The 25418-nt window shown below is 40.1% G+C and overlaps 1 protein-coding gene across 3 annotated transcripts in view; it reads left to right on the top strand.

Moving 5' to 3' along the window:
• Nucleotides 1-7859: 7859 nt before the first annotated feature.
• The window catches only part of LOC108044702 (A disintegrin and metalloproteinase with thrombospondin motifs 1), a 37963-nt gene continuing 20404 nt past the window's right edge, over nucleotides 7860-25418 (top strand). The window contains exon 1 of one of the 3 annotated variants that reach the window (XM_017123797.2): nucleotides 7860-9073. In XM_017123797.2, the coding sequence (XP_016979286.2) occupies nucleotides 8705-9073 (369 nt within the window). In that variant the 5' untranslated portion in view covers nucleotides 7860-8704. Of the gene's footprint in view, nucleotides 9074-20900; nucleotides 21429-22916; nucleotides 23409-25418 lie in introns of those variants that run through there. The other 2 variants (XM_017123798.2, XM_017123799.2) reach the window with 2 other exon arrangements.

Genomic DNA, 25418 nt, shown 5'->3' with positions numbered 1-25418 from the left:
CCATAACTTTACCAAATTTTATCCGATTTTAAAGTGGCATACCTTTAAAGACTCTTAATTCGATTCTCAAAAAATCTGCATCAAAATTTTTCATTTTAGCGTTGGTCCAATTTTTGACCCATTTTCATGTCATTTATTTCCAAGTTTCCGATGTGTTGTTAAAAGGTGGCCTATAACTGGACTTCCGAAGTCCATAACTTTACCAAATTTTATCCGATTTCAAAGTGGCATACCTATAAAGACTCGTAATTTGATTCTCAAAAAATCTGCATCAAAATTTTTCATTTTAGCGTTGGCAATTTTTATAGCAGCTATAGGATATAGTCGGCCGATCCTTATCAACTTCCTAACTTTACAAACACCAAAGTTATGGCATTTCCGATCAATCAGTTATATGGCAGCTATAGGATATAGTCGGCGGATCCCGGCCGTTCCGACTTATATACTGCGTGCAAAGGAAAGAAGGGTGTGTGCAAAGTTTCAATTCAATATCTTTAAAACTGAGAGACTAGTTTGCGTAGAGACAGACAGACGGACAGACAGACGGACATGCTTATATCAACTCAGGAGGTGATCCTGATCAAGAATATATATACTTTATAGGGTCGGAGATCTCTCTTTCACTGCGTTGCACACTTTTGACCAAAATTATAGTACCCTCTGCAAGGGTATAAAAACTGACTTAACATATAATCATTACATATAATAGATATATTATATTTTGCTTGCCCAGCAAAGTCTTTTATGCATTTATTAATTCGTTATAGAGTTTTCTGCACACGCCAAATGTTTCGCATATTAAATAACACAAACAGAAATTGACATCGAATTACTAAACAACTTATTCATTGAAATTTCTTTTGCAATAGCTTTAAAAATTTATGTAATTCAAGAACCTTATTTAAACAGAGAAAAAACACAAGAGACAGAGATATTTCTGGTTTGTTAATGCTGATTGTAAGAGACTCAGGAATTCATGAGCCAAACGCTAATTGATTGTAAATCTGGATAGTATATGACCTGTCCATACTTAATAATAGTTTAGATAAAGCTTTATGGATAATTTCTATTTCTTACTGATTTAATGAACACTAACATGCCCATAAATCACATTAATAATATCTTTCGGTATGTATTGTAAGTACATTAGTCGTGTTTGGCCGTGGGTTTCCTTTGTTTCGTTAATTTAGTTAGGGAAACAACTTATTTTATTCACACACTTTGTCAACCTCGGGGCGTCTGGTCATGTCGACGCCAGTGTAATTTAATACCATCGGAGTTACAAGCTCGTTACATGGACATCGAGTGGTTCTGTTCGTTCTGCTTTGCATACTTTGATCCAGCTCGGAATATCGCAGTAACATATCTGCACACAACTATGTAATACGTGACAATTACAAGATAATAATTCATTTTCAGCCGGCAGTCTAGGCGGGGCGAAAGGTCAATTGCGATCGACACTGACTCAGAGTTTCTAGCCATTGAAAAAGGGGGTTCTTCGGCAGCCGTGTAATTAATTCTGTAATGGCCATTTAGCAATTTATAGCTGCCAACGCGGTGTGCCTGTAAATCATTGTGACAATTGCCGGCGCTACCGAAACGGGAAGTCGGGCCTCCGATCTGCGATCTCCGGTGCCGCTCCCTGCCAGCAAAATGCATTATGCAATGGCAAAAACTGGCCAGCAGCCAGTTATCTACATAGTTAGCCAGTATGCATTTCCATACCCCTTGGCGTAATTAAAATGCGCCACAAATAATGTCAATGGTTCAAGGCGATGCCACCAAGCTGTCCTGGGTGCAACAGCCCACGATCTTCTCGAGCCGCAGAACCACGCAGGTGATCTTCGCACCAATCGGTTTGGATTGTCACTGCAGCTGTGGTGCAACCGGTGGCTCAGAGTGGGGCAACAGCTGGCCCAGTCAAGTGGTGCCGAGTGATTACACTGAGAGAAAGTTTTGGCTGCTTAAGACATCTGTATAAAATAAACCTAAGCTTAAAGTAAATCTCTCTATTTTAACGCTATTAAAAATTAAAAAACATTTTTTTTTATTTATAAGTATGAAAATTGGTTTTCAATTCGAAGGTTTCACTCAAAAATTTTATTTAAAACTGTATACATTTTTGTTTTAATTCTAAAAGAAATATATTAAACCAAAAAAGTCCTGATAAACAGATTCATTCAAAAAAGATTTTTTAACATACATATTTTAATTATTGATTGTCAAATATGACTTATAAGTTTTAGCTTAAAATATAAAATACCATGATTAGTTTTAGAGTCACTTAGTGCTTTATTAAAAATTAAGAAAACAAAATTATTATTTTTATTAACTGCATCAAAAAATGTTGAATTATTCATCGCATGATTATTCATAAGATTTTTTTAATTTTTCCATATTTTTTTTCCACTTTAAGAACTTACTCATGATTGTCGTACGATTTTGGTGAGTATAATGTGTGCAGCGTGTGCAGCTCTGCGAAATAAGCCCCTTTGATGGCCAAATCAAAGGCTTAGGCTTAGGCAGCCAGATGAAAACAAAAGTGAAGCCATCACATATCGACATCAGGCCATATGCCATATATACTTATACCGTAATCGGAGAGAGCGCTGACACAGCGCAGAATCGACATTATTTCGGCTCGAGTTCTGCATTATGGCACCATGCTCGGCTTCTAATACTTCAGAACACCGCCTGCAGGCATACTCATATATGTACAATTTAATACTCGTACCCATGCAATGTAATGGCTGCATTCAATTACGTTTTCGGAATCAATGAACAGAAGAATTATTCAGAAAGAAACATTAATTTTGGGTCTTATATAAAAGCGATTCATATCCATTGAATGGCCCGGCCCGAGTGTAAATGAAAATTTTCAATTGAAGTCTTTGGCCAGTGCACTGGCCAACTCCAAAAGGGGCGTTGCATTACTGAAAGCCGATCGCCGTGTGTTGAACCGTTTTGCCCAACGCGAATTTCTGGAGCGGTTCAGGGGTCGATTAGGGCCGGAACCATCTGCAGATGTCTAATATCTTTCCCCGACTCACCGACAGTTCAAAGAGCCCGTTCAGATCCACGAAATTGAACTATGCACGCGTATGTACTTGAATTTTAGTCCATTTTACGATCTTGCCTTTCAGCGGGCACTCATTTTTTATGGCAATAGCGCTGTGCTTCTCATTGTACTTCTGCTACATTTAAAATGTTTTTAATTTCAACTCACTTTAAGTATATTCCACATGATACCCATCTATATTTGCAAGCCTATGGGATACGATTTGCATGCCCGTATGCTACCGCATTCGCCATTCGTTCTCCATCTCAAGGAATAGAAGTACACTGGTCAAAATAATGGAGCTTAAATTTGGAATGTATTTGGAATTGAATAAAATGCATTAAAGATAGGTATGCACAAGAGTTGTTTAATATTATTAAAATGTTTGTATAAAAATATAACTATTAACATATGCTACCTGTTTACTTTTACTCAAGGGAAATATCCATATTGATCAAGGTTACACAAAATATGAATAAGAAAATATGTCTTCTTTTAGGTGGCCCGTTTTGCCCTGTGCATCTATATATAAACCACTATTAGTTTATATTTTTCGCGTTGCGTGGGCGTGGGCTAGTCTCAGGGTCAACGCACGTCGGCCAGTTCCCAGCGATCCCCATCCACATCCCCATCACCATCACCATCCCCATCTCTATACCCTTCCCCATAGTCATCCCCGATTCCCATCTAGATCGGCATTGCCATCGCCATCGCCATCTGCGTGTGCTGTCATTGTGGCTGGTCTATGCTGTTGCTGAATGGATGATATATGCCATACAGTTAAGTGAAATGTATCTTCGAGATACGCAAACTATGGGAGTACAACAAATGCCTCTTACGCATGTCTCTCGATTCCGATTCCGATTTCGATTCGTATTCCTATTCCTGCCGCTGATTGACAGCGCAAGTAATTGAGTTTGATTTTTGCGAATTTCCAGAATTTAGACATCACCCATGAGGGCATGGAATCGGGGTGAGGTGGCTCTTTAAGAAAGGTTTCTGTTTAGTTAGCCCACATATTTGATTCGATTTGATTGAGCAGCTGTCAATGGAACTTAAAAGCCTGAGCTCTCAATAATTCCAGAGGTTTGCGGATCGAACGAATGTCTGTCTCGGGCTTTCGCAAGCTTTCGATCATTCAATCAGGATCAATATTTATCAATCAAGTGTGTGAGTGTGGGTGAGCGAAATCGGCTGAATGGATGTAATCGAGCATACACAAATAAAAAACCAACACACACACCAGCCACACTCACCCACAATTATATACGGACAGACGCAATTGACTAAGAGGTCTGCGCGTGTTGGACGCACGGATGGGTGAAAAGACAGACAGTCTGACATCGAACATGTGGAGATGCTGCGGATTTGATACTGATCCGCAGTCTAGGGCCCTTCACAGCCTCTCGCTCGTTGATCTTCGATCCGCTTGGAGGCCGTCTGCAGTCGCTATACCCATCACCCATCGGAATTGCACATGGAAGGGCACCTGAGAGTGATTCTGAATCCGAGTGCGGGGATCCCATCTGATGTTGCTGTGAGGCAACAGCATTGCTGCTATTTTGGCATTTACTGCTAAACAAAAGTTTATGACTGCGCGTGCTGCCGGCTGCCTAATGATCTAAATGCGTTAATTATTGAGATGATACAATGCGATGTTGATCTGGACGGAGATACCAAACATAGATGAGTAGATAGATGAATAGACAGATACATAGATACATTGCGGTCAGCTTCAGTGGCATCCGCCTAGAGATCTCCAGTGGTTCGATCATTAACATCCCAAAGGCAGCGGAGCCTCTTTTGAGCAGTATTTCCTAATTCAGACAGCATGTTCACCCCTTTTTAGTGTGGACCAAGACTAGTAAGGGATTTGCTAGACTGAACAATTAATTAGAGAGCCCGATAGTTGGTCTCCAGCCAAGAAGGTATTTATTCAGTGGCTGTGTAAACACAACACATAGGGCATGGCCAGTTCGGTCTAGTGATGGTAATAATGGTGTTGCAGAACTCACTTGCCCCAGACTTTTAGGGGCTGTATGTTGCAAGATTTGCCGTTTTGGCTGCTGTTTTATGTTGCCTTCATTCGGGTGCCGGCAGTTTGTTGTTGATTACAAAACAAGCGTTGCCGATTGCATAGTTGCTGCCCCATTGCAACGCCCCGCTGGCGATCGCTCTTCCCGGAATCTTTTAAGCTGTTTTTCATTAGCCGGGGGCACAGCACATTCAGTTTATATTCGTACATACCAGGCGAACATATATCATATTTTAGAATATTTCAGAATTTTCGCCGTCTGCTGCAGCCGAGCGAAATGGATTTTTAATTTCCAACTATACTTTAATTTGGCAAACGAGCTCTCGTCTTTTAATTGATTAATTCTTATTGCTGCGTTTGATTAAAGAAAATATTTACTATACAATAGGGTCAATTGCTACATATGGTAATTTGCCATAGAAGACATTTATGTGGAGAGTTCGCGGCGCACAAATAATGGAGCGGTTCGCCACTATTTTTGTCCACTGACGCGATCAGTAGATTGATCTTGACCCACATTGAATGGGATCCACCAGATGTCGCACGCTTTTTGTATACATGGCCTAATATACTGTATCATCCTTGTCTATGAAAGTTTTCTCTCTTCAAATTGTCTTTAAAGATTGGTCACAGTACTGTCAGCTTATAAACCCAGTTAAACCCTTTCTATGATAAAAATGAGCTAGTCAACTTTTTTTGTATATGAGATATTAAACGAACGGAAGATGAAATTCCCAAATTCCCAAGAGCAGACTCTTACACATTGGAAAATTGTTAATTGTCTTTAAAATGTAATATTTCCCATTGACTCATTTTTTAAATATTGGTCACAATTTAACATGTTAATGACGTTCATCACAGCTCTGCTCTTTTTCAGATCAAAACAAGAGAGAACGCTATAGTCGGGCGCCCCGACTATCACATACCCGTTACTCAGGTAAAGGGAGTGCGAGGGAGATGGAGATAGAAACTTTGATCACGCATAACTTTTTAACGAATGGTCCGATTTGAAAAATTTCTTCTACATTTCGATAGGTATTGATAAACACAATAAAACTGCATTTTTACTTTTCCGAAATATTTAAATTTTTAAAATCGTATATAAGCGATTGTGGGCGTTAAAGGGGCGTGGCACCTTTTTGAAACAAACTTGCGCTGCGTAGGAACCCTAAAATCTACATGCAAAATGCCAATCTTCTAGCTTTTATAGTTTCCGAGATCTCAGCGTTCATACGGACGGAAAAAAAAAAGAAAAAAAAAAGGGAAAAAAAAAGGGAAAGACAGACGGAAAAACGGACAGACGGACATGGCTATATCGACTCGGCTAGTGACCCTGATCAAGAATATATATACTTTATAGGGTCGGAAACGCTTCCTTCTAGCTGTTACATACTTTTGCACGAATACAATATACCCTTTTACTCTACGAGTAACGGGTATAATGAAAAGGTCATCTTCCGGTTTTTAGTTTTCTTAAAATTAACTTTGAAATTTGTAATTGTCTAAAAAAAGAAATTTGTACATTGACACATTTTTGGCATAAATGTGGCATGTTAAATTCGAGTTAAAAATAACGTAAGTCACAGTTCTGCTATGCTCTTTTTCAGATAAAAATGAAAAAGTCATCTTCCGTTCTTGTAGTATCTCATAATTAACTTTTGGGTAATGCCCAAGACGATTAGCAGTTAATGTTTCAACCAAATTTTTAAACTAATTTCATCACTCCCATTTCATTGACTCATAATTATTCGTAAGAATTAATATAAGTAAGCCAAATAAATAATAAAGGACTGTTACTCACATTAATCATGCATATCTATTCAGTATTAAGTCATCTTCCTTGGATTTTTCTTACCCCGATTTTTTATTTTTTAACGACTTAAAACTGTTTAACTAACAAAGATTTACTGTAATGTTTCCAAATTATTTTTGATAATAAACATATGGTGATATAAATTTTAAACAATTACTAATTTACTTAATCATTATTATTAATAAAATTTTATAATACGGATTATTTCCAACAAATAGCAAATAATAAATAACCAAACATAAACAAAATAACTAAGTCCAAAGTATTCAATAAGTTAATAAATTCGAATTAAAAAATTTTTCTTTAGATATGTTTTGACCAAATGTAAGACTTAATTTAAATTATTTTTATAAAAACATAATATAAATAACTATTCTATCGATTAACTGAAAACGGATTCTTGATCAAATCCCCATCTGGACCACAGAATCGGATGCGAAAATTGTTACTACGCCAAGATTAGGATCTTATCTGATCAAACATATACAAAGATAAGAAAAATTGGGCACTCTAAAGGTTATGGAACCTTGCGAACCACATGTGCGGATTATGTGTGTGAAAATAAAGAGGGAATTTAAGAGAAAGCTCGAGCGCTCTTTTAAGCTGCGCTCGCCACGAGTTGCTTTCTCTTCGGTATGGAGCTCTTTAACTCCCGCTCTTTCAACACCGGCTAACTTCGTTGGGGATCGTGTGAGATCGTATGTTATATGGTATGGGAGTACGTGGTCCAGAGTGCCGTCTGATATCTTTTCGGGATGTGAAATTCCAAACGCTCCTGTGGCTAATCTTAATCGCCAAAGACCCATTCCCTTGAGTCTTTAAAGCTCAGTTGGTTGTGCCATATCCCTATATATGAATGTACAAGGCGTATCAGCGGCGAGAGAGCAGCGTTTTGACTCTGTGAGCGATCGTAGATTTGCTGGCGGACTCGAGCGTTTAGTCCACAGCGGGTACTCAAGCGAGTCGAAACGAAACATCGCCAGATACAGATACATTTTGTCTGGTTGTAGCACTTGGTCAGCCGCCTCGTTCTCGTCTGTTTCGTTTTGTTTGCGCGCGCGGCAATTGCTTGAGTTTAATTCCTACTCCGATTCCAAATTTCGATTCCAAATCCAATTTCGATCCCAAAAATAAAACCGACCTATACTTACGCGCCAGTGAATCCTGTCCAGCCATGTCGACGGCGCTACGATAATATGCCATCCGATCGGCGCGTTCTTGTGAACTCTGACATGGTGCTGCTGTTGACAACCTTCGCCATCGAAAAGCCAACAAAAACAGCCACTGCCACTGGTAATAGTACGGGCACTGCCGAAAAGAAAGCCAACCCAGAATGCCAAAGGTGACCAAGTTAATGGTGCAGCTCTCGAAAGTGAATGCATTTAGCGCGGTGTGTGAAGTTTAAGCATAACATTGGCCCGCCACGAATTCTGTGATTCGGCAAAAAGATTCATCATGAGATCGTACAATCGCTCTAGAAGTAAAGTAGTTTATTTTAGCTAATCGCAGCCATAAGTGTGAGTCGTTTTTAATATCCACGAGCCGAAGTCTACTCTTTTTCATTTCTTTGGCGGGTGCGGTGCCCACGGCAACGGAACGAGACGCTCGCATTTCAATTAACAAAATAAGCAAAGCCAAAGAGCCAGCAAAAGTGTACACATATACATATAGCCAGCCAGCGTATACGCACAGTGGATTGTGCGATTGCGATTGTGATTTCGCGGGCATTTTTGCACGTGCCACGGGAGATTGGAATCGCCAGAGTCCGTGGTTACCATTACCCGTGCATCCGATCACCATGTCCATGCCGGAAGCCGGTTCGCCGGAAACTGCCGGCCAGGAGGCCGAGTGCCATCGACTGCTGCCCGAGCAGGAGGACCATTCGAAGTCTCCAGCCTACTCATACGCCAGCACCACGCTCCGCTCCACCACATCCGGCCACAGCATCCGGACCAACAGCACCACCGTCTGCGAATCCCCCGGAGCCGGAGAGCCCTTTCCATCCTTCTTCACCGACGCCGACGAGGAGGACCTTGTCTGCTGTCTGCGGGGGGCGGCGAACGACCTTGACGATGCCGGCCTGCGGTACTCCTTCAAAGGACCACCGCCGGAGCTGTACTCCCCGAAGAAGGACTTCATAAGCTCGGGACCGCTGCTGGACAGACAGGTACATGGGTCCTGGGACCGACAAATTTGTGTGCGCTTGGAGGTCTAGCCTACCGCCTCGCATTTCATGGCGATCGAATTCGCAGACCGGGATTTTCTACCGCCTTTTGTTTTATGATTTTTCATTTATTTTTGTTTGTATTCCTCTCTTTTTGCTTTATCGAAATCGGCTGGCCAAGCGAAAACCAAATTCAAGTTAATTTATTGCATTGATTCCACATCGATGTGTTGAGTTCTTTCCTTTCTTTTATAATTTCGCTTGATTTGTCGATATTTTGGTGTGCTTGTCTCGTTTTTGTATGCCGCATTGTTTTTTTTTTTTGGCTTTTTATTTCTATTCGTGGCTCACTTTTTGATTTTGATTAAATACCGCTGGGACACAAAGAAAGCGACGACGACGCGGTGGCCATCGCATTTGAATTCACACGCTTCACTGCACAACGGCACACTCAATGGAAAAGTAGATCTCGATTCGGGCTCGATTTTCGGCGACCTCACCGTTCGACGACTTCAAAGCGACTGCATAGTGCACCGTGCAACGTGTGCAGTCGGGAGCACTGGCACTTCGTTCCAGATCCGAGTGACTTATCCACGCAGTGCATCCCCCCAAATTCGATGGCCGAAAAAAAAAACTAGTTTATTGCTCTTTTACTGACTCACTGGACCCATCCATCCATTTACGTCAGGCGGAGGGACTGCTGATATTTTAGACGTGTGTTTCCGCCAAAGCCTTATCGCGATTACTCTGCAGCAACACTTTTCGGGAAAGTTGATTCTGCATCTGAGCACATGTCTCACCTCAGATAAGAAGTAAAAGTTATCTAAGCAAGGTGGCAGTCGCATAAAAAATAAAAACAATTTAAGACACTCTATATAACAATACTAGCGAAAAGTGGACGCCCCTGTCTGGTTAGTAGATATCGCAGAGTAGGGTGTACGAACTGTATTCTACCTATTAGTCTAACCAAATTTACATGCAAATGTGCTGCACATTTTCAAGTTCGCATTGGGGAAATGCCATTTCAATTACACGAACTGGGTGGAAACCGCAGATAATTAAGATTTACAGAGCCCAACAAGGTGTGAAAACTAGTTGTTCGGGACGTGACAACAACAAATGTGGAAGCATGCCCAAAACATGGCTTACTGACTTACAGGCCATTAGAATTTTATCAACGTCCGACGGGGCGGGCAATGTAAAGTTTGAAAAACATCACGAACCCGGGACTCATGAATACATAATACATAATGTTGGGTGCGAATTAGGAAGTCCGTAAGCCGGACTATAACTGATAACGACCCGCTGCCGCTGCTGCTGGCCATGTGTAACGTAACCCCCTTGGGATCGTTGCTTGTTGTCTATATAGTCCATACTTATGTATATGTAATATATATATTCACCCATTTGCTTTTGGGGAGCAAATGAAAAATTGTGACATTTTCAGTGCGGTTCGAATAGTTCTGTATGTGTGTACTGTGCACTGTGTTTTGAAAATAGAATTTTCTAATTCTTTATGTGGCGCCTTGTTTCGAGGAACACTTGCTGTAAGTAATTCTCCCTGTATTGGGGTGCTCTGTCCAATTTGTATTTCAACTACGAAAATTTGCACAATGTGTAGAATTTGAATATTTATTTTTTTTTTTTGGTTTTTGTTATTGTTTTGTTTTGGCTTTTTTTTTTTTTTGGTGAGTCGTACGTCGTTGCTTGCGCGTGTTTCTCTGTCCCCTTAGCTTCTCGCTATTCATTTTGTCTTCAATTTATTTCGTCTACTTTAAATAAAAATGAAGAAAATTTTTGTGGCGTTCATTGACATTAAAAATGAGAAAAATAATGCAAAGAAAAGAAGTCTGAAATTGAACATTTGTCAGTCGCCAACATGTTTTACTGATCCCAGCGAAGTACCACTCAATATGTGGGTGTCGACGAATTTCTGGTGAGTATTGCCATCCGAAACTAGACGGATGACCCGCGAAGAGCCTGCAGAAAATCGGATTGTAGCCTACGTGTAATGATCGTGAATTATTCAGCTCGGCTTTCGGTGATTAACGCTATAAATAACCATTCTGAATGCCAATTCGTATGCAAATTAGGAGGGCGTGCCTCTGCAGCCCTTCGAATGGAGGGGTGACAAATAATTTGTCGGAATATTAACGCCGTCAGGGAACAAAAAAGAAACGAGTTACAATAACAACAGGCCGCAAAATAATTTCAACTAAAAAAGCTAAAAAAAACGACCATATAATTTTAAGTGTGATGTCGCGGCGTGACTTTAGGGTGCTGTGCTTATGTTTTTCGTTGGTTATTTTGAATTTAATTTATATATTTTTTTCGGCAGAAGATACATACGTGATCTGCATGCAAACACTTCTGCGAAGGCCCGCATCCCCCGCCCCTCCCCTCGGGAAACCACCCACGTTACCCACAAGAGCAAAGTCCCAAGTGCTCATTTTCTATCTTATGAATACTGTCAGAATTATGAAAAAATGTTTATAAAAATCTTAAATATTATTTTATGAAAGGAAGCCGACTATAGTATGCTCTTTTTATATTTAAAAAATTTGTAAATTTAATAGTGCTTACAAATAACAAATTATTTTATCCTTATTATTGCTTTTTAGTCAATCCTATACAATATTATTATCTATTTACAAGTAGATATATTACTACTTGTATTTGTTTATAAAAGATTCATCATAGGCATTTTAAATATTTACTTATACATTTAGTATAAGCTATGGAAAGAGTATGGGAAAACATCTTAAAGCCATTCCAAACCTGACAAGTGATTGCTCATTTTAATTAATTCTTTTTTAATTTATCAGTCAAGATTAATGTTAAACATGTTCAATCTGGCTAGGAGTTGGTTTCGGAAACCGAATTCGGTGTTGGCCCAGCCGGGGTTTCTGTGTTAATAATTTAAATATGGATTTTAGCGGCCTTTTTCGGCGGGGTATTAGCATAATTGGGGGCCAGTGTCCATCCCCGGCTGCCAAGCTAATCCACTCAAGGCGAAAACACCTCTAATAATTACCTGTCCAATTTTTCTTCACATTCGGCTGATTTTTCTATCGATTTTGTATCTTGTGTCTCTGCTGGTCTCGCAGGTCTTGAATGAATTTTTCAACAAATTATTTCGATTTTTTTTGGTAAATAAAAATTTGTTAAACTGACTCGTGGGCTTACATCAAACGTTGGAACCGCCCATAGAGCACAAGCTGGTTTCATCTCGTCTTGATTGTCTTTGGGCCCATTTGAATGCTTTATTTGGTGTTTAGTTTAAGCCCCATCCCTAGTAGGACGGGTCGGACCAGACCAGACCAGACCCGACTTACCTTTACCTGCCTATCTTAATGATTTTTTATTTATTTGCTGCCATTTGTTGTGAGCCGTCTTATCGCGTTTGTGACCATTTCGAGCCTGAGCGTGTAACATCACTTTACATAAGTCCATTATATTTTATTTTTAACGACACTCTTTTAATTATTTCGCCCCGCTGCTGGTGGCATCATCGCTCCCATCTTCACGATCAAGGCAGCAAATGGAGCTGGAGCTGGATCATCGCGGCATTATCGATACTGCCGCTTTGCATATAAATTTGGGACTCGGTCGAGACGAGGACGGACTCTTTGGGGCGGTGCGTCTTTATTCATATGCTAAACTCTTCTGAATTCAGAAGTCAGAAGTGGTTTAGCTGGGCCGACGGGCTCGGCATTTATTTGAAAGCAATTTGGAAACCTTGGGGCATCGTCACTTTATCATCGGACGCGGATGGGTGCAGCATAAGCCGAACGCAGTTCGCGATCTAAATACAAAAAGAAGGTTCCTTAATGGCATCGCCTTTTTATTTTCGTTATTGTTTTATTATTGTTCTCTGGCTGCTTCGTTTTTTTTTTTTATTAATATTTCAAGGAGGAGGAATTCGGATATTTGCTGTGGATTGCCTTTGTTTCGATTCCTCGGAATTAGACGAGAAATTGCCGTTCTTGGACTGCGATCTATGAGGGGTGTTATTTTGTATATAAATGTATGTATACCCTTTCGTTTGGGTGGCATGATTTATGGGGCAAGTGATGTCGATTTGATGGCGCATCACGTATACGCCCAGTGGTGGTATCATGCAGTTCCCGGAGCTCTCATCCCAGCCCCGTTCTTCTGGGAACCCCGAGCGATACCTGACATTTATAAATATAACGTATAATCGCATTATTGCCACACGCCCTCCGTTTGGTGAAATCGAATATTCGCCATCTCTGCCGCAGGCCATTTGCCTAACGGTTTCGGCAACTGAGCGGCAACCTAAAACAAAACAGATTGTCATTTGCATAGAAAATCAATTCGAAGTCATTAATAAATCGACCTGTTTTATTTATTATTTATTTACATTTCGCTCGTCGCTTTATTTTAATATCTCGCCTTTTAACATTGTATCCATGTTGATAGCCAAGAGTCTAATCTGCCAAGAAATATAAATGTTTATTTGTTGGTTAAGCAATATTGTACCAAACAGATAAGACATATTATCCTGCAATACAGATCACCTTGAATTGTATTTGCGTATCTATAACACTGCATCTGTTCTAAAGTTAGAGTATCTTTTCCACCTTATCAGCTTTACTCTAAATAAAAACTATTTGCTATTGTATTTTTTCTTGCATTACAGTCTTTACATAAGTTTGGTTACTATATACTATATAGTTTGTAGTTGCTAGTAAAAAATTATAGCTGGTATGGGGGGTTTTCCAATTTGTATCTGTTAAATTTCACACGCGTTCCGCAATGTATCTTACATAGACCTAGGACCACACACGTGCTATCTAGTACGTTCTAGGGCTTTAAACGAACCTATCCATAGACCTTAGCTCGATCAGCTGGCAGGTGATAGATAGGTGTTAATTTGCAGTGACAGAAGTGCACGTCACGGCAAATTTGGTATTTACCCAAATGTTTAGCAACGCAAAGCACACATCTTAAACCATGCTGCTACTTCATAAGCGGGATCTTACAGGGCATGTGAATACACAGAAACATTTGTTTACAGAGAGTGTTTTTCTCAGCTCGAATTCGTTTCCATTTCAACTTCCATTTAAAATATGAATACACCATCCTTTTAAAGTAAAATGTTTGAAAATAGCTATAAATAAAATACACTATCATACGATTGTTTTTTATATCAAGATGCGGAAATATTTCCGCTCTATATATACAACTTTTGTTATTATAGTTTTTATCGACTGGACATGACGAGAATATAACACCATGAAAAAACGGGTTTATGGCTAAATTATGTTATGACAGTCTTTTAGTTAGCATGCGATATTAGTTTCACGAAATGCCTAAAAACATTTTGATGATGTGATAAGTTGCTTTGTATGTTGTATTCTGTTTTTTTTTTTCTGTGTACTTAAACGTAGCTTGTGTGCGTGCGATCGATGTGATCTGCTAATTAATGCTGATAGCAACAAGTTCAGCTCCCTTATCTGTTTTATTTTCCCGGTCAACTGGGGCCCTGAGCTGCAGCACGTTGGCTGCTCAGCTGCTCGGCTAGACAAACATACTTTTTGTTTTTTTTTTTTTTATAACATTAAACACAATTAATAAAATTGTGCCTTCTATTTTTGGCAGCTATGAAGAGCTGATAAGACTTTTTCAGCCTAAAATTAATAAAATTCCCCAAACTCTTTGAACCCATGTTGGATTATTTACGCTCCCGAGAAAAAAAAAGGCTTGATTAATTATTGAATAGACCTCCGTTTTGAACATCTATAAATTTAACATGTTCTAAGTGAACTTGGCCCGTTCTATTTATTATTTACGCAACTGCACTTACCCATATGTTGAAACAAATATATTTTTAACACGTACACACGCTACACAATATTGGCCATTCCGTTTTTATATAAAATGCAAATTTAAACGGAACAAGAAATTCTTTTTACGCAAGTAGGAACATGAGCACCGTGATGCTCGGATTCCCGCTGCCAAATAGCCTTTGGCAATTAATATTGGGGCGTGTTTAAATGGAAATCAATTTAAGATTAAAATAAACTCCCGGTCGGTCAAACAGCCACAATATATCATGTATTACGTACACTCGCGCAAACAGTTGCTAAGCATTTGCTTCTATATTTCCAGGGGCAAAATTCAGCCTTTGCCGTAAAGATAGTGCGTCAAAGGTGGCAAAACGTAAAAATAAACTTAAAAAGCCTAAGCACCCTTATTATAATTTTAGCACTCCAGACAATGGCCACAAATTTCGGTAAAGCAGGCGTGTCAATTGCTGTACAATATAAACAAATTACTGTGTTCGGCAACAGCTTCAACTTGAGTTTGTCAAATGCGAAAGATGATGATGATGGCCACTAGGTGGCGCTGCCAATGGTGGAGGGGCCAACATTTAGTTGATAATTACGATTGTGCTCGCCTGCGAATTAGTCGCTTGGGCCAATACAAATACAATTACCCGCTGCCCGCCTTGTTATTGTACAATTAGTTGTATTTATGCTGCTGCCTGTGCGGCAACGGCTGTCGCTGTCTGTCGTACAATAATTAAACGACCATTAGGCGTATTTGGGTCATTACCAAAGCGAGAAATCAGCCCAAACAGAGCACCACACACACGTGCTGGCCGTCGATCGGATGTGTTTATTATGATTATGATTATGTTATTGCCCAGTCCGCAGCCTGTGGGCCGTTGCCTGTCTGCCCATTCGGCTATCTGTCTAGTTGGCCAGTAGGCTATTTGGCTATCTGCCTGCAGTCACCAGCCCACCACCACCCACTGGCCAAACGCATCTGGTCTTCATAAACATTATGGAATTCATTATTTAGAGCCTGCTGGCCGCCAAATCAATTTGCATCAATATCCACAATATCAATAATATAAGCTAGAAGGCGAAAGTCCGGGGCTGTTACAGATCGCAGCTGTACGGATCGACGGTTATCCTCGGTACTTGTAAGTGAAAATATTAATGATGTAGTCTAATATATTAGCTTGGATCTAGGGAAGCCAATATATATTATATATGCAACCATCACATATCTTCTTAATGATTCTTTTAATTCATTTTCATGCCTTGTTAAGCTCTGCAGATATTTTTAATACTAGTGAAAGCCCTATTTGCCTTTATAATTTATGAGTAATGGCTTGAACCGTGAACACTTTATTTATTGCCTTCCTTTGAACTTCTTCGAATAAAAAATATTTTGGGATGATAGGAGAACTTACGCTAGATTCTACGATTTATACTATATATATTATATATTATATAGTATAAATCGTAGAATCTAGTTATATATTATATAGTATAAATCGTAGAATCCAGCGTCAGTAATGGAGCTCTTGCAAGTTTAATATAACAATCAAAGAGCACTCAAATTTTTTTTTTCGGACGTTGATGCACTATGATCGGCACAAAAAAGAAGCCCTTTCGACACCAATCAATGAGAAATAAAAGGAACAATATAGAAACGGACAGACGAAATAAAATACTAATACTAATTTTGTGCTAAATTTGTAGAAATAATATGGTATAGTCTAGTATAGTTATTACACAGCACTCTAAAAGGATAATCAATATCATAGTTAGGTCTACAATGAGTTAAAGGAAGATGGTAATTCTAATCCACATCCCCGTGAATAGGTTTACGAATAAAAGTAGTGCCCAGCATAGTTCTACGGTTTGATAAGGATTAATTAGATTAATTAGTATAGTATACTTTTACTAGAGTAAGATGGTAAAATAAGGATTGCAAATAATAAAATATGGTTCATAGAGGCATAAATTTATAAGTCGTTATAGGACTGTTTTAGGTACCAGGTATCTAATAGTCGAGTTGGAGTGTAAAACTCTTTCTTTTTGTTGTGTATAGAGGCGTGCGTGAACAATTCGAGGCGTGGGAACTCCGTGGCTGGGGTTCTCGATTCACAATTCATAATTCGCGATCCGCCATCCGCAGATCTCAATGAACGTGGCCGCGAGCTGATGGTGCTCTTTAGCGCCAAAAACCTGGGTCTCCAGCGGTGGTGGCGATGTGGTTTGCCCGGCTTTTGGCCCCAGGGCGCCTGTCCGTGTTTATGGGCTCACTGACAAACCGACAAACTGACAACTAAACTCAATTATGGCCTAATGAAATCGGCAATAGGGGAAAAAGCGACAGCGGCCAAATAATGAGAACTGCCAACGCCCCGCCGGAGCGGGCAGAAACAGAATTAATTATTGTTAACCGTAACAGTTTTTGTTTGTAAACCTGCCAGGCATGTGTCAAGGAAATTGGGTCAGATTTGGTCGCTGGCCCAGGGCACCAGAATCGCAGTGTCCGCGAGAAACGAGAAACTAGTTTGTTTGCCCTGAGTGAAAAGACCGAAAGACTTGCTGGCAGCGGGTCCACATAATATCCACCCACAAATGAACTCTTGTTCAATTTGTCATGCCGAGCGTGACAATCGAATCGGCAATCGATCGATGGCCAATGGCCAATGGCCATGCTAAGTAGATTGATGGCAGACCTATGCCAAATTAGAAAAATTAGAATAAGAACGTGGTAGCTGGAATTGGGGGTCATAAATACCCGCGGTTAATGAACGCCGTTAAACGGCAGACAATGCAAATCGATAAACGACGAATGTCTGGCAGTAAAACACATTTGTATGGATAGTACGACCCATTGATTTTGCAATCCATGATCGAACGATACGATCGATGGTTCGATGGATCGCTGGATCGGTGGATCGCTGGATCGGTGGATCGGTGGATCGATGGATCGATGGATCGATGGATTGTTGGATCGTTGGATCGGTGGGTATCCATAATCCGGTCTCCGAGCAGATGTGCGTTGTGAAGAGCTGTGCACATAGCAGATAGCACTAGGGCACGGGTATGGAGTGTGTGTGTGTGGCACACCTTCTGATCAAGAGTGGCCACGACGCAGGTGGAGGAGCCAAGCCAAGCCAAGCCAAGCCAAGCCAACTAGTTACTTGTGAAACTACGGCACTACCCACTAAGAAAACACAGTCTGTGACTAAGTTCGAGTATGTGGGTCTGTTTGCTCAACAAGAGCGTTCGTGTGTACATTCACTGCTTTTCAAGTACATCAACCTCGAGTGGATCTCGTTAGGTTACCAAATAGAATACACTTGTGCCCCCCGCCAAACGGAATAACAATTATTAATATTCATAAATATTAAATCGCGTCTATAAAATGCCTTATTTGCTTCACCTGCCCTCATCGGGTCACAACGAAATAAAGCCTTCGACTGCACTGGTTAGCCCACTTGCGAGGCAAGCTACCAAATTGGTAGTGATTCGGAGACGAATCGATAGACAGATAAAAGCCGAAGTGGTTCCATTTGCCAAATTTGCATGATGAGATCAAGCAGTCGCTCCTTTTCCGTGCTAAACGTCGTGCAATTAAAATTAAAGCAATAATTGCCTCGCCATTGTTGCGAGCAATCAAATTTAAGTTTGGTCCCCATTAATAAAACATTTTCGGTAGAGCTCCAAAAATCATTTCCTCATTTGTCGCCGAGGTCGGACTGTAAAACATCACAATGGACGGATCTCTGGGGCACATTCGCAGTTGGCCCTTAAGCACCCTGCTCTCTCGATACTATTTACAAATCTCTTAGGGACGGATGATCGTTTTTTACGCCTTCCCCAAATGTCGGTGAGGGAAACCATCTGCTCCCCATAATTATCGGACTCTAGACCGGGCCAATCGCTTGTAAACATGTCAAAGTGAAAACAAACTAATTGCCTGAGCACATCCGACAGCTGCAGGAATCTGTATTTAAATCTGGTGGATCGGCGATATATGTAAGATCGGCGGGAAGCCAAGGCCACAAGTTTGGATGACCAAACTTTCATAATTTGAATGTCAAGTGCGTTAGGCGCTGACTTATCGAACAGATGCGGACAAATTCAGAGCGAATTAAGGAGGACGGACATTAATTTTGATGGCGTCTAATTGTCAGAAATAAAAAAACGCCTGTTAATGGAGTCCACAGATCGAGGCTATTGAATACCGAGAATTTCGTCTTGTCATGCGCGCCAGTGGAGCTGTTAGATGATTCTTATTCTTGTAAAACCCCTTGCTCACCCAGCAGACACAGATACAAATAATAATAGTAATTTCAACACATTTTGATGAGAACTGTCAAAAAAATTAATAAATTCCAGCAGTACAGTGGCCATCAGCGCCATCGAAGTTCCAGTCTTGTTGCCGGCCGCTCGCCTAGTTAATGAATATAATCTCTTTTGATGGATTGAACAGTCGCAGCAACGCAAAGCCTAAAGCCTAAAGCCCAAAAACTCCAAGCTCAAAACTCAAAAAAACCCAACCCGACCAGGCCCAAAAAACCAAAGCCGAAAGCCGAAAGCCTCAAGCGCGGCTTTCAATGGCCAACTGGCAACTGACAACTGCCATCACCATGATCTTGGCGCAGTTTTGTCTCTTTCCCCTTTTTTTTTTGTTATGTTTGGTCTTCGGTTCAATTCATTGTCTTTGTTGTGGCCTTTTTGTTTCTCGTGCGTAATAATATAATACGAAAAATTTATTAATTTTTATGGTTTATATTTTGTTGATTTCTTTTCGGACCGCAATCAGTTGCGTATGAGAACTGTCTCAGTGGTAATCATCATCAGCTTTTCACAACTGTTCGAATGTGGGAGATAAGTAAGCGTCCACGTGCAGATACCCTATAGAATCCAGAATATTTATTTATGCCCTGCCATCTAATCGGTTTAAGCTGGCTTGATCATCGCAGCTTAATTAGTTCGGCCATATATTGGCTTTTCTGGTTATCAACAATTAGCATTTCGGGCAGTTTAAATAATTTGGCAATTAGCAAGCTGGTCTCTCTTATCTGATCCTTTCGCTGGCCAATACAAAATGGGGAAACATTTACTAATTATTTGCTTTTTGGGCTCAGTTCCGGTTCAAAGTTCTGGCCACGGCACTTGCCAGCCTCAATTAACTTGGATCTTATCGGTTGCGATTGCTGACCAGCGAGTTCTCTGGAGGAATCCGCCTTATCGCTGAATATTGCGAAACCTGTTTTACTCTCAAGTATTCCCTACTCCGAATTCTTAACCTTCGATCGAGGCCCTTGGCTGCCAAACTTCATGGCTGTCGGTTCGCATTTACTTTGTGGGCGCAAACGGAAATTTAATGAAGCGTTAATAAGTACCCAAACAGGCCCTCCAGTTCAGCCAGAAAAAGGGTCTTAAATACCCCCTTGTTATTCCCATTCCCCTGTGATGCGTATCGACAAAGGCTGGAATGTCATGTATGTTGTTAAGGCTAACTCTCCAGGGCACCACCAACTTTTATGATTGCTTTCGACGTTTGCATATTCCATATCCCAAGTGTTCGACGTATGTGGGGTATGCAAACACCAGGCCTATGGTATAATATGCTATAATATAGTATGTGCCATGCTGAGACCGCGAATTGTTAAAACCATCCAGTGTTCTCATTAGTGTTTGTACAGTTGTTGTAATTAAGAGCGGCGAGTGCTGTTGTTTTCAGCCACAAAACTTATTCAATCAGACGCCACGGACCCCGTAATTATTTCAGCCCATTTTTCATTAAACTGTAATAATTCATTAGGGTATTATAAATATACAATGAACACCATCCGAAAATCGGATACTGCAGATGACAGCGACAGCGCCCTTTCTTGTCTTCTACATTGTATTGTTGCTGTTGCTGTTGCTGTTGTGATGTTGCTGCTGTGTCTGTTGTTGCTGCTGCTGCTGCTGCTGGTGCTGCTCTTGTTCTTCTTGCTGGAGCAGCTGTGGCCGAGTCAAAAACCAGCATCTGCGCCATCCGCCTGCCACCAACACAAGTGATCTTTCAGTCGCTCGCGTGACGCAGAGCTGATCATATTTGCCTGCTCCTCCTACGCGAATCCAGTCGCGATCCAGCGATCGCAGCACTATAGCCATAGCCGATACTGCATGCTGTCTGCAGAGCAAGGACCTCCTAATTTGTGGCGAGGCTTGGCCACTTAAACGCCTTACAAATTGCAAAGGCGCAGGCGAAGCCGATGCAACCGTAGTTTAGTGAACCCGAGATCGCGAGTTCGTTTAATTTTCGGTGTTGCTGCTGTCGCTGCAATTCTCCCGAGATCGTGGCATTGTGATTGCAAGTTGGCGTTGCGTCTGCGCGACATTTCAGTGCTAAATCGGTGGTCACAGAGTGCAGGAAGACGCCTACGCAGTAAAAGTGAACAGTGAAAAATAGGTGCAATCAATTAGGGACTATGTACCGCAAAATGCTGGCTACCAGCGGGGACTTTCCCCTGGAAAGACAGCAGAAAGCTCCTCCACCCATCGCCTTTTTGGAGGTCATTAAGGTAGGCGAACTGCTTGGGCGTTCTTTCCCCTAAATTGAAATTGTAAATCCACCAGCAGCAGTAGTCATTTATTTAAACAGTGGACCAGTGTTGTCGTAAATCGGCTTCTTGTTGGCCGACTCTCAATTATTTTTTATCGTAGCCAAGTTGCGACCTCAATTGGCGGATCGTAAAACTGCCTGCCACAACGTCTTAATATTAATACTCTTCACCGCAAAAGTTACTAGCGAATTTATGCTTTCCAATCGCGCAGCATAGAGTTATTGCCTTGTTTTCAAATTCTGCAAGTAGTTTCAACAATAAAAGATGCTTTTAGTGCCTAATTATGATTTGATATGCTGCTAATTAGGAAATCATAACAAACAAAGGCAAACGTTAAGAGCTTTTTTATTGGGGCGTTTGCCATTTAGTGGGCTAGGATCTCCGCACTCAGATCATCGACCAAACAATCCCCCAGCATTCGAGATGCAATAAGACAAGAAAATTAAAACTACCAAATTAGCGAAATAATAATCGCTGGTTGAGCAAGTTTGATCATCATAAAGCCAAACATCTATATTTTCATATATATTTTAACGAATTAATGTCACCGATTCAGGGACAGTGCCATAAATTAGAGTTAATTTGAGTGCAAAAAAGCCAGGCCATTGGATGCTAGAGAAGCAGTTTGCATAATAAATTGCATACTTCCTGGAAGACCACGAATACCAAGTCATTGGTCCGAAAATACCCACCGAGATCAACGCTCCCACATGTCGGTCGGATCTCAGAATTATTGCCTCATGTCACAGAGTGCGGGCGAGGCACGAGCGAATGTCATAGACGTTTGGCAATTAGAGCCAAAAAGCGGAACAGCCATCGGCAATTTTCAGAAAAGCCCCAGCATTTTGTCAGGGGCGTACCGATTTTATTTGGTCATAAATTCGCACGAGTAGGGCGTTGGTGCCAATGCCAACCTAACGAACCACAAAGGCACTCCCCAAATTAGCCTCAGCCTCAGGCTCCAGAGCCATTATGCCAGGGCACGTATACGTATTGAAAGTACCTCCCAGAACCCAGACTTGCATTTAGTTTGGGAACACCGCCAAACTGCCAATTGAAACAATAAACTTTTCCGGCGTCGCCGAGGTCAAGTGCAGAGCGACGACCACAGGGCGCCAGCATTGCTGGGATTCTTCCTCTTGAGAGATATTTTCGTAATTTGCATCGCATTTATCAGATTGTCAAATCGCGTTGCAGATGGTTGCAATCGAGCACTGCGATATTATTAGTCGTTGGCACAGTGCGGCCTGCTAGAAAATAAGTCGAATAGAAAATAGAAAGCATATTTGAGAACGGTCTTGTGTGTGTATTCTAAAATTATTTTCGAGAAAAAGAACTTTCGGCTAGAGGTGGGTGCGTGAGCCTCTGTATTCCTGCGAGAGGGAAAGCTCTTCGAAAGAGTTTTTGTATAGCTATTAGCTATATATCTTGACTTGGATGCAAAGATCCACATATGCTCAACCACTACCTGTTCTCTTAATCCAATGGATACGATCAGCTTCGTCGTTAGATTGTTTACACAGGCCAAAATGTTCGCGGAAAACTAACCTAGAGCGGGAAAATGAGAACACACTTTGGATTGTTTCTGAAAACGCTCCGTCAGTCTTATTTTAAATTTCGCACAAGATCTGCACAACTGCTGCAAACGCCGAACGATCGCGGGATTTTGTACATGTCGAGAACCTAGCGAAAATTATAAATATCATAATTCGAGTAGGATAAATAAATTTCAAAATAATAACAGTGCAGCGGAAGTGCACAAATAATTTACGTATATAGTCCAAATTTAATTGCATAAGATTAATGGGTTAAGTGTCATTTATAACTCAGTGAATTCTTTAAAATTTCCTGAATTGATCTACGAATATTGTGAATATTTCGAAAAGATAGAAAAATCAAAGTGCGAAGAATTGTCATTTCCGAGCTATTGACTCATAGGTGAATATATTTTTGGCTTATTTTATTATCTTTGTTTCACTAAATGTGAATGCTTGTGAATGTTTTAATAAATGACCTACCGCAACAGAAAAATTACGAACTAGAGTTACAAGTTATTTTTGAATATTTAAAAAATTTATTTCAGAAACTTTGCCACACTTAAGTTTTAAAGTACATTGTTGCTTACAAATTGGACAGATTTATCCGAAAAGATCTCGCCCAACTGTAATTTAAACAGCAGGAGATCAGTTTTAGCACCAGAAATAATCATCTAGATTTTTTTCATCGCCTGGAAAAATACAAAATCTGTTAAATACCATAACTTTCAACTAATCTTCTTCTCATGCTGAATATCAAAACAACAAAACCAATTTGCTTACACACAGTGCCTACTAAAATTGATGCTAGCATTCTTGAGAGTCAGGCACTTGATAAATATTTTATACAAAATGCCGACAGGCATAAGAAATCTATTTTTAATAGATATTTTACACGGCGAATAGAATCGAATTGAAATTGAAGCAATGTTTATGCCAAACTTTCACACATTTCAGCGCCACTGCTGAAATAAAATGAATCGAAACAAAATAAAAATCGAAAATTAAGTAAACATGCCCTTTACTAAAAATAGTTATACCAAACGAATTTCTAGCTCTTTCAGGATGTGGGCAAGCCAATAGAGAAAGAGCATATCTAATTTGTTAACTTTTTTCAAGCGTTCGCGTAAGCAAACAAAATTGAAGAGAAATGTGCGTTAGGAAAATGATGGGAAAATACAAAAATAAACAAAAAAAGCAAAAACTGTGCTAAAAAAATTTAGACAAATGATGAGTGCGAGAGGCTTTGAGGTTAGATTTATGAGAAAATAAAATTTCCAATGAAACTGCCTGCCGAAAAAAAGCAAAAGAAATGCACGGGAACAAGAGCGATCGAGGACGCCAATGCCGGGTCCCAAAATAGATCAGTAATTTTTTTTTATATTTGACATTGTTTTTTTTAATGTTTATTTAAACTTTTTTCTTGTAGTTTTTGTTCTCTTTTTGCGTGTATTTTTGCTAATAGACATAAGCGTGTCAGAATTTTGATATATGTATTTGCTTGAAATGAACTCTTGTGTGCAGCGAATTGAACGTTTGTCGGCTCGAGAATGGCCATAAAAACTAGAATATAATAGGCCAGAAAACAACAACGAGGAAACAATAAAACTGATTAATAACCCTACCAAAAAAGCAAAAGAAATAAAGCGAAAGCAACAGCTAAATGCTGAAAAGCTTGCAATAAAAAAATGTGATATATGCAAGACATAAACAAAAATTATAAAAATACACCAGCAATTTGACAATAAATAAAGCACAAGAAAAAAGAGCAGCGGGAACAACAAAGCCAATAAAATATGTATTAAATATGTAAAATAAAAATAAATAGCAGACAACACTAAAATAATAACTGTGGCACATGTGGGCCGATCCGAGTGCTTCTGTCTGGTAAAATATTTTCAGTTTTATTTATTAGCTGCGACTAGACATCTTAGGTTTGACTTACACATCTAGATACATGTGCGAATGTATCAAGATATTCCTCAAGTATTTTCTTCCTCTTCGTGTGACAATTTTTTGATGTTTTGGAATTGGGAGAACAGCCGGCGACGAATAAATAAATGTTTTGAATGACAAAAAAATAAAAATGAAAACAAACCGAAGCAAAGGCGTTAATTTTTCACAAGCATCTCTAAGCCGTAAATAAATAACAGAAAATGTTCTTATGAGATTCGAGCTAAGTGGCGGGTGTTAAAATGATATAAATCTGCATTAGCATAGTGCATTGGTATGCGATTAGGAAGCACTTTTTAGGCACTCCGAACCCATATAGCTATCACAATAGACAGTCTGTGGAAAAGTCGTATTGTAAAGCGTTAATAGACACATCTAAGTGTTGTTATTGCCACTCTGTTTGCTGACAACTACGCAAATGCAAAACAAAAGCCGTCAACAAAGCCGGAGAAAGAAACGT

The sequence above is a fragment of the Drosophila rhopaloa genome, unplaced genomic scaffold (genome assembly GCF_018152115.1).
Source record: "Drosophila rhopaloa isolate 14029-0021.01 unplaced genomic scaffold, ASM1815211v1 contig_167, whole genome shotgun sequence".
In the NCBI taxonomy this organism is placed as follows: Eukaryota; Metazoa; Arthropoda; class Insecta; order Diptera; family Drosophilidae; genus Drosophila; species Drosophila rhopaloa.
This window is presented reverse-complemented; position numbering and strand designations above follow the sequence as displayed.